Source organism: Corvus brachyrhynchos, unplaced genomic scaffold (assembly GCF_000691975.1).
Source record: "Corvus brachyrhynchos isolate BGI_N302 unplaced genomic scaffold, ASM69197v1 scaffold83, whole genome shotgun sequence".
Classification (NCBI taxonomy): domain Eukaryota; kingdom Metazoa; phylum Chordata; class Aves; order Passeriformes; family Corvidae; genus Corvus; species Corvus brachyrhynchos.
The window spans coordinates 1,673,241-1,688,466 of NW_008238464.1; the positions used below are offsets into that span (position 1 = coordinate 1,673,241).

Here is a 15,226-nt window from a genome sequence, read left to right on the forward strand (position 1 = left end):
AACTTTTGACTTTTCTGTAATATCAACACCTCCATGGTGTTTCAAAAGAAAGCTAATTTATGCACTGGAAGTCCTGGCAGACTTCTGTGGAACAGAAAAAGTATTTGCAGAAAAGTCCTACATTCTTTATGTTCCAAAAACGGAATTTGAAACTTGGCAGGAAATCAAGCTTTAAAGAACCAAACATAGCAGGAATATCTTTGATACAGCTGCTCCTGCCTATGGACAGAAGAGAGCAATGGAACCACATATACAGCTTACTATTTCCCAAGGTCTGTGAGAGCTGGGAGTGTGAGATGGTTACCACTGCACCAAGTCTTCAAACCTGCACACCCCTAAAGTTCAGTGTTTGCACAGAACTAGGATCTCCATTTCTGAATGGTACGCTTGTAAAAAACAAACCCACCAAAGTTTGCTAAGGTGCTCTGCTAACTCTCCTATGTCTTAAGGATGATCACTCAACTCAGACTTCTAAATGCCAGCTGAATTGTTCCTGAATCCTCCAGGTCTTACAATATTTCGTGTGTAAGAGCTTAGAGAGGAAGGAAGAAGCAGCAAATTTCTCTTGAAAAATATGCATCAGGCAGAGACAATTAATTCTCAGCCTTGACCTTTCCACTTTTCTAGTTAAACAAAGCTTCTTAAACAGAAGGATTATTAGAATATCCCATTTTCTTTTCTTTTTTTTTTTTTAACAGACAGTGCCCAAACCCCACTTTTAGTACAACCAAAATTTGATTTTTGATTTCTAATATGGTAGAGTAAAATCTCAGTAAGATTATGTACAATGACACAGAGAATAGTTACTACAGATTTTACTTCTCTCTTCTTACTTTAAATACTGAAAGGGGATAGCAAGAAGAATTCCAGTTCTCTCTTCCACTTGCTTTTGGATTCTGAGAAACTAAACAGGAATATGAAAGTTGCACGGTCTAACTACTGAAGATGCAAGAAGAAAGACTGATATACCAAATTAATTTTGTAATTGTGTAAGTCTGGTTTTTAAAAGGCTTAACTGAGTAAACTGTAACATACAGACTTAAATACTGACCTTTGAGATCTGGTCTATTTCGGATAGCCACAGACACAAAGAAGCAATCCATATCCACGTGCATTATACAGCTCTGTGGCTTGGCTGAGCTCGCAACAGACACATTACCTAGTATGAAGATACATCAATAGAAAACTTGAACCCTAATTTATACACTTTGGTACTACTCACAGTAGTCATCAAGGTCTATTATCAAGTTTTTACCACCTCTAAACCATAAGTATTTTGGTTCCTCTCATCAAGAAGGTATTTACTCTGAGAAATGCAAACATAAGCAGCAGACAAACAGCCTGAACAATGAATTAACTTCAGAGTTTCTATTTTTTATTTTCTCATGATTAACACCTTCTACCTAACAAGTTCTCCGAATCCAAGGAGATTAATGCATGTTGTTGGCACTGGATCTTAATTTCACTACATTAACACTGAATCAGGAACAGAATTTTATCCTTTTCGTTCATCGATCAGAAGACTGTTTCAAAAGATAAAAATGTTAAGTTTAGCTCCACTAAGAACTACCATTATGCTTCATGAAACACACCATAATTAGTTTTAAAAATCCCATGCAACTGGATTTTGTCATTGCTGTACTTACATGCATGCAAACATTCAGCAAAGATGAGCAAGACAACTCCTCACTGAAAAACACACATGCCTCAAACACTACAAATACTTTCTAGAAGTTCAAGTCTGCATGTCTATGTTGCTGACCTACCAAAGGTGGCAATCAAAAAAAGAAATTAATTTGAACAATGCATAAAGTGTAACAGTGAAAAAATACTTCAATACATCAAGTGAACTGTTCCACTTAACATCTGAGTTAATTACTGAGTAATCAGAAAAATATACTCTTGGTTTTATAATTTACAATTTGAACTCATTCTTTGAAAAATAAGGACTGTCTTATAATGGGCATATTTACAAACCAAGCGATCAAGTTAAGGAGCTGCTACTTGCCAACTGAATCATAGGCATTAACTACTGGAATACGCTAGGCCAAATCAAAGAGAAAATAAAAATATATTAGCTTATACCACATTTTGATTTTAAAAAATACACATTAAGTAGTTCATAAGCTAACACATTTGATAACTGGTGTTTCCTAACACAAACACAGAATCAGTTAATTTATTACCTAACAATTTTTCTGATGTGGCAATTTCTCATCAAGCATATTTTATGATTACAAGTGAATAATTTTACAGCACAGGAGTCAGAATCTCTTTAATGGTACAGAGCTAACCTTTTAATTTAATGAGACTGTAAACCAGAGATTCTAAAGATGCAAAATATTTTATCTGTGACACTTTGACTCTCATGAATTATACATTTTTTTCACTTTGGCCCTTGATGCAACCACATAAGTATTTTCTCTTCAAGCCAGGTTCAAAAGTCTCGTATGACACTACTACCCACTTTAACAGACTCAGAGCTATGTAGAACTCTTACTAACAAAAAAGATTTAGATTTTAACTCGCATCCAAATGTTACTCATCTTTTAAATGCTCATGCTGAACAGTATGATTTTTTCTTCTCCTTTTTTCCCCTGTGGATTTTCACACAGCAACTACAGACTTGTGTATTTAGATATACATAGTACTTTTCTCCCTTATCAATCCATATATCTTGGTAAAGTCAGGAATACTATTTCTACAACGAGGAATTGAATATAGACCAGAGTATCACATTAAGTAACATTTTAAGTAAAAAAAAACCCAAACAAAGCCAAAAGCAGTTGCATCCATTAGTGTTCACTGCATCAGTCATCAAGTTTTTCCAGATAGTCTGACTATAATATGAATATTCAATACTAAACTATGTAGCCTCATTTGGACATTTAATGTACAAAGATATAAGGCATCTTCTTAACATAAACCTTCTTAAACAAGTATCTACCTGTGTCAGTTTTAAGTGCAGACCTGCCTGCTTTCCATTTTTTTAATTTTTCCCTTCCTGGAAAGACACCGCTGTTTTTTCTCTGCAGGCTGTTGACAAACTCTGTCAATTCACACTTCCATGTTGATATATGATGCAGTCTTGAACGTGAATAAAAGTCAGAAATAAAACTACAATCTGAAGGTTTGGACACAGGTAAGGAAGCTGCCTTGCTAGGAGCAGGTACAGAAGTGCTTTTTGTGCTTGAAGGCCCCTGAACAGTTGAGTGGTGAGCACCATTTATTTTAGCATTATTGTGCAAAAATGAAGATGAGGATGAGTTACTCGTAGTCCTGTGTGGACTCCACAAAAAGTCTGTATTTTTGTTGCTTTGCTGCAACTGCTGCACTGTGCAGTCTCTAAAGTCAACCATGCCTTTGTCAGTCTTCCCCTCCTCCTGCACAGGGCCTGGAGAGAACCTGCCTGCAACACCGTTGCCGGAGGGCACCAAGCAATCCTGTGTCTTTAAGGCACTGGTAGAAGTGTGAGCGTGTCCATTAAAAAGGGCAGTGCTGTCTTTATGAGACTGAATCCCATTTTGTTTCCGGATGGGAAAAATCTCCTCCAGCTCTGTAAATCCAATATTGTCACTTTCTTCTTCCTCTTCTTCATTCCAGCTGCTTATTCCATTGGGTATGATTTCATTTTCCATTTCACACTTTTTAATATGATTTCTGAAACAGATACAATAATTAAATACCATATCTTTACTAAATAAAGGCACATTTACAGGTAATTTCAAGCTTTTTCTTCCTAATTGTTCTCAATATATACTTCAGTTACATTCTCAAGACAATTACCTCAAATTCTGAGCCAGATCCTCTCAATGGCACCAAATACAAAGCCATACCAAAGATTTTACAGATTCTATGTATTATTAACTAGGAGTTTACATGGGAGTGACCATGCTCACATTAGAAAAGCTATTTCCAAGATCTTTAACCTGGTAGGCAGTCTCCAACTGAATGAGAATAATTATTTATTTGTTAATAGAACTGTACTGTCATAGACAGCATGAATGTTGCAGGAATATGCAAACCATCAGAAGGAGACGTCCTTTTATCAAGAGACGTGGTTTTCCTTAACTAGTTACAAACAAACAAAAAGGAAAGAGAATGTATACACAGAGAACTACTTTTTTAGAAAATTATTTTAGATTAATGTGTTAGATTTATTTTTTCTCAACGAAAAAATCTGTTCAAGCTCTAAAAATCAAATGTATACTTAGCTTTGATAAAAACCACAAACAAACTACTTTTCAGCTTTTAAGCATATAAACCAAAATATATTGCCACAAGTGGGCTAGCACAAAGACAAAGCTTTCATTCAAAAAATTAACTTTGGAAATTAAAACCAAAGTCTTCAAGAGTTCTACATATTATTGATCTACTGAAACAAACCAAACTCTCACTCCCAACTCCCAAAGCTAGCAATTTAAGTACACAAAAAAAAGTGGGAAATAATTAGCTAGTCAGTATGCCACTGAAACCAGAAAGCCAATTATGCATGACAACAATTTGGTTAAGATTATCACAAACATAACTTACAGTAAACAAAGTATTTTTGAAGAGCTGTTGGTTGAAAATGGTATATTCAGTGGTACATACTTAGTGGATAGGGAGGCTTTTGAAGTCATGTTTTCCAGACTACATTGAGATTTTGGGAAGTCTGAATATTCTTCTTATTTAAAAATCTTTAACAATGCAATAGTAAGAGGTGATGGTGATTGTACCACTCATTGTTTAAAATATGAGTATGAAATACTGCTTAAGATATTAATTTTGTGGGACTGGTTTTATTTTTCCTAAATGTAGACAAATCCCACTCATGTAGTGATGCCTCCTCAGCAGTATGCATGTCTGGATTTTACAAAAATCAGCAGACTGTGGAAGAACTCAGATCACCAGTACAGATCAGATAGTACAGTATCTTGCACAGTATCCTTGGCCCCGTTTGAGTAGTAGTGTTGAACCAGATGACATTCAGATATCTTTTCCAACCTAAAAAAATTCTCTAATATTATTCTTGCCTATAAAGAACAAACAAACAAACTTCTGAAAAAGATGCAGGAATCTTCTTATTTTAAAAAAAATCTATAGAAGAGTTCAAGTGGAATGTTTCTTTCCAAATTCCAATTCCTCTGCCAGTTAAAAAGTTTCACTGGTGCTTTCTCTTCAAGTCTCTTCTCAAGGTCTTAGGTCTCTTAGGATATTTTTTTTATATTGTAATTTCATTTTTTAATCCATCTTCTCTCTCAAGCGTGACTTAAACCTTGGTGTTAGCATACATAATGTATGCTGTGACTTTTTTTTTTAAGAGGCTAAAGAAAGAGATTAACAACTAGTATGCATTTATATTCATTCCTAGGCACCTCTAGCAAAAGTAGTCACCAGCTTTGTATTTTTGAAATAAAGACCTGCTTTTCAGTATCACCAGTCAGAATCCTTTAATGCATGCCTGTTGCTTCCACACAGATGTATTACATCCTAGGACTCCTAGGTAATATTATCAAGCAAACTGTGGTCCAAAGACTAGAGAGAGACAAAGCTTGGAGTCAAGGTAACTGAGTTCTGTCCTCAAGTATTTATACAGCTATACTTTACGTTTAAATTTCAGCGCCTCAGAGCTTGCTGAAATTAACTTCAAAAATGCTACATATTTACAAATGCAAACCCATTATGGGTGAATGATGAGCATCTGCATTACAAAACCAGAAACACTTACACCCTGTTGAGATCTTTAGCGATATTGCTTGGACCTGGCACAGCATCTTCAGGTTTGCATATGCTGTTAAAGTTGAGACCTTTCTGAACACTTGACTGCTTGGTGTAAAGCTGATATGGAATGTGTGAAAGGAGACGTCCAGCTTTAATGCTGAAAAAAAAAAAAAAAGGAAAGAAATTAAAAAAAAATCCCAACCTTCTATGCTAAAAAAACTCCAAACCCTATTATGTACTTGTAGTTCCTTCCACAACCCCTTTCTCTAACTGGATTGAACTGAAAAGTAATTTGTGATGTGGTGACTCGTACAACAACAGATATTTGCAAAGATGTGTTGGTCAGTTGTTTATATCCATTTCTCTTTCCAACTGATACACACAAACCCCAAATATTTAATTTAAATAAAACAGTCAAAAAACCCTTGGTGACTTTTCAGGTTATTCTACCTGAAAAATGCTAACTGAGCTCTTCAACATGGAACAAATTAGGGTAGAATTTGGAAGAGGTCAGCTAAGATGTGGTTCACTATTAAAAATTAACTACTTTTTCCCTTCTGCAAGGCTAATTACCCCTTCTTGTAAAAAAATCACTGAGGCAAGCTAAACAGAAGAATAATTTCCAAACAGACCTTCCATATGTATCTACAGCAATCATTCCAGTTATGTCCTACTGTGCTCCAATGCATCTACCTCTTCTCTTACTTCTTCCACTGAAACTGCAATTATACTTGAGAAACTGCTAAATTCCTTAGGGAAGCCACACACTCAGAAGTGAAATCATGTCAAAAATATACCACAGGATGATTTCATCTCTCCACCCCAACACCTGTTGCTGGCAGTAGAGGTAACAGCCTTTCAAGCCTATACCTCACCTCTTCTTTGTATACAATTCTTCATATTCAACACTGGGTCAGAGATGCTGGGACTTCTTCCAGCAGAGAAAGCTCTCCCATATCAAAGCAAGTTAGTATTAGTATTTAGTTTTGAGGATAGAACTGGAGTCAAATTCTTAAGCTAATTTAGTTCAGTGTTTTTCCTTCAACACCCAGATGCTTTCTCTTGCTTGAACCTGTACTACTGTCCAGGGAGCTGGACAGTAGAACAAAAGCCCTTAGGAGCTTTCTGGCTGCAATTAGCAAGAATATAGCAGGAGATCACATTTCCCAATTAGATAAATTAAAACTAGTTAAGCATATTCATATACCTGGTAAGGTTTCTAAGGAAATGGGATAGTAAAACAGCCCCAAAAACATATCAATTAAATAGTGTTTGATACATGAATATATATAATTCATAAAGGAACATAATTTGCATTAAACATTGCCAAACAGTTAAAAACACACCTGGGAGAGTTCCAAAGCTTTCTTGTACAACAAGTGGTGACACAGCAACTAAGTTTTTACAATGCCTGATTAGACTGTTTCATATAAAACTGTGTGAACCTAGGTACAGAACCACCTTGCTAATATTTCAGGGTAATTGCTGCAATTTCAAGATGATTAAGCAAACCCACATTTATTTAAGAACCTGTTCACAACTTCAAGGTTTTAGCTACTGGACTAGTTGCATTACTAGATCAACAAACAGTTGCTTTTTTCCAAACTGTATTAAGATGCAGCAGTAGGAATCCTAGTTCAGATGCATCATTCAACATCTTTCCCCATGCCACCTTTCCTGCGTCACAGAATTCATAATCACTAAAAAAATTAGGTTGGAAAGGACCTCTGGAGGTCTCTAGTCTAAGCACTGATCAAAGCATTATCTTTGAAGTCCGATCAGGTTGCTGAGGATTAAGTCCACTCAAATTTTCAGTATCTCCAAAGACAGAATTTCCACAACCATCTCTAGGCAGCTGTTTCACTGCTTTCTCTCTTTTATTGCGAAAAATCTTTTTCTTATAGTCAAACTTTTCTTCACTGCAACTTGTGACTATTGCCTCTTGTCGTCTTGCTGTACATCTTGAAAAAAATCTGGCTCCACGCCCCCCGTAACCTCCATACAGGTAATGAAAGACAACGATTAGACCCCCGCTCCTAGTCTTCTCTCCAAGCAGAACAGAACCAGATTCCTCAGTCTCTAGTTATATATCACATGCTCATATTGGTGGTACTCCTCCGAATTCACTGCAGTTATCAGTATTTCTTTCACTGAAAAGCCCAAAATCTGACACACAACTCCAGATTTAACTTCAGAACTGTTGAACCAATTGGAAGAATAACTTGCCTTGATCTGGACTGTGGTCTTGCTAATGCAACCCAGTATGCTGCTAGCCTTTATCTCCACAAGGCCACAACTGCTGCTTCATGGTTACCTTTTAGGGTAAGACTTGAGGGTCCTGGTGGATTACAAGCATGTCTCCTAGACAGTGAGTCCCTAGCCTGCCTGGTTGCATGGAATTAATTCTGTCTTATGCTCACGACTCTGCATTTTGCTTTGTTGCATTTCATTAAGTTTCTGCCATCCCATTCCTACAGTTTGTTGATGCTCTCTAAAGGGAAACCCTGCTTTCCAGTATATCAACTGTTCCCTTTTAAGTCATCCACAAACTCACTGAAGCTACTGTCCATTGCATCACCAATGTCCGTGTTACTAGTGAAGACATTAAACATCTGACCCAGTATGACCCCTTCAGAAATGCCCCTTGTGGCCATTTGCTAGTTTGACTCTGAACTGCTGACCACTGTGGTGACCAAGGTAGTTGGGCCAGTACTTCCCTCAGCCAGCAGCCCACTATCCAATTCATATCTCCCCAACTCGTCTTCAATAATGCAGCAGGGGACTGTGCCGAAAGCACTACTGCAGTCATGGCAAATGATACCTAATCCTCTCTTTTGCATTCAGAATCCTCATGAGAAAACTAGGTGTCATACCAGACCAAGATTTTTTTTTAAAATTATTTTAAACTTTTTTACTCACATTTGTGTTAGATTAACACAGTTCTTTAGGAAAAATATTCACCTAATTTGAAAATCAAAATAAGGAATCTACAAAATCTACTGGTACTTCATGGCAGTTATCCTCAGTCTCTGAAAAGTGGTTTTATTATAAATGTCAAATAATGTTAAAAGAATATTTAAATTTGGAAGTCAAGCTCTCAGATCACCTAAATTTGGCTTTCACTGCACAACAACCTTTCCAAGCTACATAATGGTGTGGTGTATTTTTCAAATAAAGGAATATTGATTTAGGAAGGAGGCCTGCCTGTAATCCTCTTCATTTATTGCAAAAATGGAGAGGCAGCAAAAACACACAATAAGGGGCATGCAGAAAGAATGATTTTGTCACTACAGCAACCACACTACTACACTGGAAACTGGATTTTGCAACTACTGTTACACAGGATCTCTTTGGGATGCTAATTAAACCAAAATTCTAGAGCTACTTGCGTTTAACAACAGGTTTATAAGAGTCTGACTTTAGACCATAGTTCAGAATATGCAAACCTTTTAATGCAGCAATGAAGTTCTACATATGCCTTACGATCCTTATGCAAGTAGCTCCACAGGATCTTATATAGTTTCCATGGCATATTCCAAATTATGAACATTTCTGGTGTTTTACTTTAATGTATTTTTGGTGGCTCTCAAAAAAAAAAAAAAAAAAAAAAAATAGCCATTGTAATGGTGCCATGTTATGTTCATTAATCTTTGGAAAGCAAGACAGATGGTGATAAGCACCAATAAAAGACAGGAATTAATTATTCATTTCATTACCAGCAAAGAATTTGAGTCACATGCAGGAAAGTAAGGAACAGGGTTATGGAGACAAGAAGCAAAAGCCAAATCACTGTACTAGCAGTCTGCAACCTGAACTCAATCTTTTCTGTGCAGAGAATGTGGCAGGTGCCACAGTGAAAAAAGATGGCATGTGATCATGTAATTAAGGACTAAATCATAATATATGCACATAAGAAACAAATCAAACGTCCACAGACAAACGACTTCTTCATTTTGCAACCTTGGGTGACAAGACCAAAGATCTAACAACACTCTTTTACCAGCAGTTTGTGACAGCAACATTTTAGGGGAGATTCTTAACCAAACGGAAAAAATTACAAACCCATCATATTGCCTACAAGAAAATGGGACAGGGGCTTTTTACAAGGGTGCGTAGTGACAGGACAAGGAGGAATAACTCGAAGCTGAAAGAGGGTAGGTTTTGATTAGGTATTAGAAAAAAAGTCTTTATTGTGAGGATGGTGAGGCACTGGAACAGGTTGCTCAGAGAAGCTGTGGATGCCCCATCCCCGGACAGATGAGGCTTTGAGCAACCTGGTCCAGTGGAAGGTGACCTAGTCCATAGCAAGGAGGTTGGAACCAGATGATCTTTAAGGTCCCTTCCAATTCTAGGAAACTGGAGACTCTACATCTACTACACTGATTTTCAGCAACTGATCTACTGAGAATGTAATTTGGTATTCCATATACAGAGATGGATTATTTAATCACTGAGTATTCTTTAATATTGTTAAGAAGAAGGGAAAGAAAAGAGAGGTGGTTGTGAAATGAGCTTCTACTGTAGATTCTGATATGAACCCTGTTGTGCTGAGACAGTGAATTCCCCATTTCTTTGTGCTCAAACTCATGTATCTGTCTATACTCAGTTCTTTTGACTTATTCTACAGTATAACCTTTCAGAAGTAGGATGCAGAACCCAAACACAAGACATTAGAAGAAAAAAATTAAGAGATTTCATACATCAGATTCCATCAGGTCTCTACTGAATGTATACAAACTGTTTTTTCCATCTTGGTCAATATCACAACAAGATTTAATGGTGCCAGTAAAAAAAAGTCACATCTTTCAAATAAAACCACACCTACCATCAGTTTTCCAAGTGCTTAAACACAGGGATGATGGAAGAGATAAATGCAAGCCACATTAACTGCTCTGAGCTTGGCTATCGTCTTTATCAAGGACCTAAGAACAATTTCAGTGAATTCTGTATATTCCAGGGCATGGAGAAACCAAAGAACATAAATTCTTTGTAAATAAAATGTGGACTTTTTTTTCCCCCTTTTGTTTTTATTATTTTCTTACAAAGTCACAACACAATAGATGTTTAGATGGATTAGTTCCAATTTTATGAGAACACTTTTCAATTGACATCTTTCTTTGTATACAGATGACATGAAATATATGCAATACACAAGGCAGGCATTTTAAAAACAATCACATAGTAGTTATTTATCATCCTGAGATGAAGTCTGGTCAACTGGTTAGATATTCAATGAAAGTAACAGAATAATGTTCAGTTTCCTAATATGCCTGAAACTTTCTGAATGGTCTTGGTGAAGTTTCAGAAGGAACAATCCCTAGAGAAGGCAAATCTTCAATATAACAGTGGTATTTCTACTCAGCTGTTCCATGACTTATTTATTTTAAGCTAAATCATAATCTCAAAATGCAATCTTTTAATTTTTTTTTTCTCTCCAGATTTTTCATGGCCTTTTTTTCCCCAAAAGGAGAAATCTCCAAATTCAGTAGACCTAAACTTACCTTTCCATGATCCACTCTGGCCGAACTACTTTTTCTCCTTTCAGTTCTTTTATCTTGGCATTTGGAAGATTGGTGGCAATAATGTGAGTTGTTTTTGATCTGGAATAGTACACATGGTATTGGCCTCCATGTAACATCATCAGCCGTCTTAATTCATCAGCTGAGGGATCTATAAAATTAAAACCAGAAATATTCCTGTTTAGTGTCAGCAAATACAGTAAGAAAAATAACTTTAATTGATAAATATGATGCCATGATCAGAAAGAGTGCAAACCATTGCTTTATCCCTGAAAAAAACTTACAAGTTCTTCAAAGAACAAATCAGAAAAACATTTTGCAAGAAATGCACAAAACTGTTTTTGAAAACACTTGATTCGAAATGTGAATATTCTACTTGTTATAGAGGATCTTCCCACAATATGTATGGTGGAGGGCAGGAAAAAAATACTCAAGTAGATGTAATGTTAAACTGTATCAAAAAACGCTTTACATCAACATAATACAGAATTAGCTTATCTTTTCACCAGAGTTTGGGAGAATAGTATATACCCAGAAGCAACAGAAAATAGTATCAAAAGGGTTTAGCAACAGCACAGAACTCGACAAGCAGTTAACTCATTCCTTCCTTACCAGGTTATTCGTGAGTCATGAGAAGGAACAAAGAATACCATAAAAGCTAACAACTTCTCTGATCTCCTCAATTGTGTTAAAAAGAGTACTTATTTTGCAAGCAGAGGTGGGGACAAACCAGAAAAAAGTGTTAGCTTCGGAAAACACTTGCAGTGGTGTCGCACAGGCACCAAAAGATTTGGATCAGCACTAACACAATGTCTGAATACTGAATCTAGCACAAGATACTTTACAAAAAAAATCTGAACAATACAAGAAGGACAAAAAAATTTTTAAAGGATACAGTTACAATTCCTTCCTGTCAACTCTCAAAATACGTCTAACACTCCATTATACCTCTAACTTCTAACTAAAAATAGCACACACTTTTTCCAAGTGTTAGCCTTCCTACTCCAGCCTTTTGGACAACCATCTTCTAGAGCTCTGTTTGGGGACTAGCAGCTTGAAGAATACACAAATGTTGGATTCTCACTAAAGAAAGTGCCTGCATTAAAAAACCAATCCAGATGTATTAATAGTTTAACATATCCACCTTACCTTTTCCAATCCGTCTGAGCCCTGTGCTTAAACCAGCACTAATCTATCTCACAGAAGTGCTATGGATCCGTTACATAATAATTACAACATTTCTGGCATAGATCCCTCAAAAAGGCTTCTGGGGAGTTTCCAAAAGGTTATTAAGCTGCTTTATGAAGTAAATAGACGTATGAACATAAGCATGGTAAATAAAAAACCTTACTCCAGCTAACATGCCCTATCAGCCCATCACAGATGGTCCCTACAATGCATAAATGTCTTACCTCTTCTCTTGTTCCTCCTTCCACTATTAGTAGGTTCTGTCTCACACATTATGCCACTCTGAGCAAGGAAACCTTGATGTATTCTCCCAAACATAAATTTAAGCATACAATCTAACCATCACTAATTTGAGAAATTAAAACTTTAGTAAGTGTAGGAGGATGGAAGATATTAAAAGGTTTCATTTCATATAATAAGATCACAGAAATATGGAAAGATCTTCTCCTATTTCTACAAGTTATCTCATGTAAATGATATAGTAAAGCAATATTTATATTCGGAATGTAAATCTGATTTTTTATTGAAAACCTTAATCATTAAAAACAATGGAACATAAAAAACACATACAGTAATTGTCATGTATTTACTTAGTTGCAAATTCATGTGTTTTACAGTTACCTCTACTCAGGATGGTAAACATGAGAACAACACAAAACAGATCCTTAAAAAAATAAAGGTTCACCTGTCAAGCCATTGACGTAGATGGCGACTCCACTAAAGATACTTGATGAAGTTCCATCCCTCTGTTGTTGTATGGCTGAATCTGACCGGAACTGATCCTCCAGTTTCTTAACTTTTGCTGACATATACCCACCCTAGTTTTCAAATTAAAACAAAACACAACCCATGATGCCAGTCTTATTTCCTAATGTTTACATAGAGAAACTGGTCAGTTTTAAGACTGGAAAGGTAAGCAACATTCCTCCAAACTGAATTTGGTTGACACACAAAAGACATTCTTTTTTCAAATGAAAAACAGCAAATGCTCCACCATAAACTCTTATCTACAAGATAACTGCATCTTGTTACCAACATGGCAGGAGTTATTTCATATTTCTTTTTTCTTATAGGAAACGATTCTATATATATAAAAATTCTTATAGAATAAAAAGAAGAAAGAATGGGATGATGCAAATTTGGGTGCTAAATTGATGGCTCATTGCCTAACAAAACAATGTGGTTCCATGTATCTTCAGTTCTTAAATATACATGAGACAGTAGTATTCTAAACATCTATGTAAATTAGGTGCCTCAGTTACTGTTCGTCCAACTACAGAACGTGGTGGAGACAAGCATAAATAGCTTTCAAATTACTTAGTTTATTTTTTAAATGGTGATTTAAAGCTATTCAAGGGTCTGCACTTATTAATAACGAAATTTAGTGATTGTTGTGAACACAGACTTCAAAACCTGGTAATTAAAAACTTTCTTTTGAACTTAATTATATGTTTTCAAAAAAAGTAAAAGGGTTTATAGCACCCCTTTAGCATGTATCACAAAACTGTAACCCCTTTTTAACCACAGAGCTATTTACCTCTTTAAAAAAAAAACTACTAAGTTTTGAACATACCCATATTCCCCATCCATCGCCATCGGCAGCTCGTTTCCGCCATCCACCCCGCCTCATACTGAAGCTTCTGCATAGGAAGAACAATGCTTGATCAATTAAATGTTTAGCACTATCATCAGTGGCATTTCAATGATGGCACTCCAGGCCATTTACAGATTATCACAAAGACTAATTTTTTCAACCAACTTCACTGAAGTATTTGAGTTTCACAGCCAATCTAGAAATGCAAAACTGCATAAAAACCTGGGTTCCTCAGTTTTGTAGTAATGCATACTGTGGTTCCTGCTATGTATCAAAAACCACACACACACATTTTGCTTTATTCACCCTGAACATAAAAAACTCCGTACAATGTTCACTGTCCATTATAATTTATTAAATTCTTTCTGTTCTTCATACACCTCCTATAAAAAAGAGGAATAATAAAAGCTTCTTAAATACAACTGCTAACATCCATGCAAAATATTGTCCGGGTCATGAACAATCTTTTATTTCCTATATAATACCATAGACATGGTGTGATGCAGGCAACCACCTCCCGGTATTAAAGACTGGATTAATTTCACCAATGGATTTACAGCTGATTATAAAACGTCCAAGGACTTGTTGCTGTAATGCAATATATCATACCAAAGCAAAAAACCAAAGGTGATCTTATGGTCAGAGAAAAGCCAGCTGTTTAAGTGACCTAGTATGATCTATAGTTAGGTTTGTGATTTGATTCTTTGGGGCTTTTTGTTTGTTTGCACTGCTTAATAAATAAAAAAAATAAACCCAACCAGCCAAATTGCAGTTTTCCTTTATGCAAGACACTTATCCCTAGACCATGAGCTGCACACACCCGTGCCCCCAGATGAGCTATTAGTTGGCTAGAACAGAACTCTTGGATAGAAAAATAAATGCTTGGACTGTGGCCAACTGTTCACCGCACCCAAGTGATTCATATTTACTATAGCTGTTGCAACACTGATTTTAGAATATTGATTAATGATGTAGTAAGATCATGAGGTCACTGCCTGCTATTACATCTCTCTCTTTCCAACCAAAATAGTTCCCTAAATAAAAAGACAAAATAGTCTTTTGGGTCTATCAACTCAAAGGATGAGGACAAGACTCTGAAACTAAAAAAAAGTGACTGTCTTAAGTCTTCTCTTTCATTAAACACTTTATTTCTATTCCTTTATCCTCCCTAAAAACCACGCAAAACTACAGTAAATACACAGAAGGAAGTCACCTGTTTTTT

At 36.1% G+C, this 15,226-nt stretch overlaps 1 protein-coding gene across 2 annotated transcripts in view; it reads right to left on the reverse strand.

Annotated features, from left to right (window-relative positions):
• REV1 (REV1, DNA directed polymerase) overlaps positions 1–14,078 on the reverse strand; it is a 41,697-nt gene extending 27,619 nt beyond the window's left edge. For both annotated transcript variants that reach the window (XM_017737085.1, XM_008635813.2), the window contains exons 1-6: positions 13,984–14,078; positions 13,096–13,228; positions 11,205–11,373; positions 5,711–5,860; positions 2,948–3,660; positions 1,052–1,159 (exon numbers count right to left, since the gene is read on the reverse strand). In XM_017737085.1, the coding sequence (XP_017592574.1) occupies positions 1,052–1,159; positions 2,948–3,660; positions 5,711–5,860; positions 11,205–11,373; positions 13,096–13,228; positions 13,984–14,040 (1,330 nt within the window). In that variant the 5' untranslated portion in view covers positions 14,041–14,078. The remainder of the gene's footprint in view (positions 1–1,051; positions 1,160–2,947; positions 3,661–5,710; positions 5,861–11,204; positions 11,374–13,095; positions 13,229–13,983) is intronic.
• Positions 14,079–15,226: the final 1,148 nt, after the last annotated feature.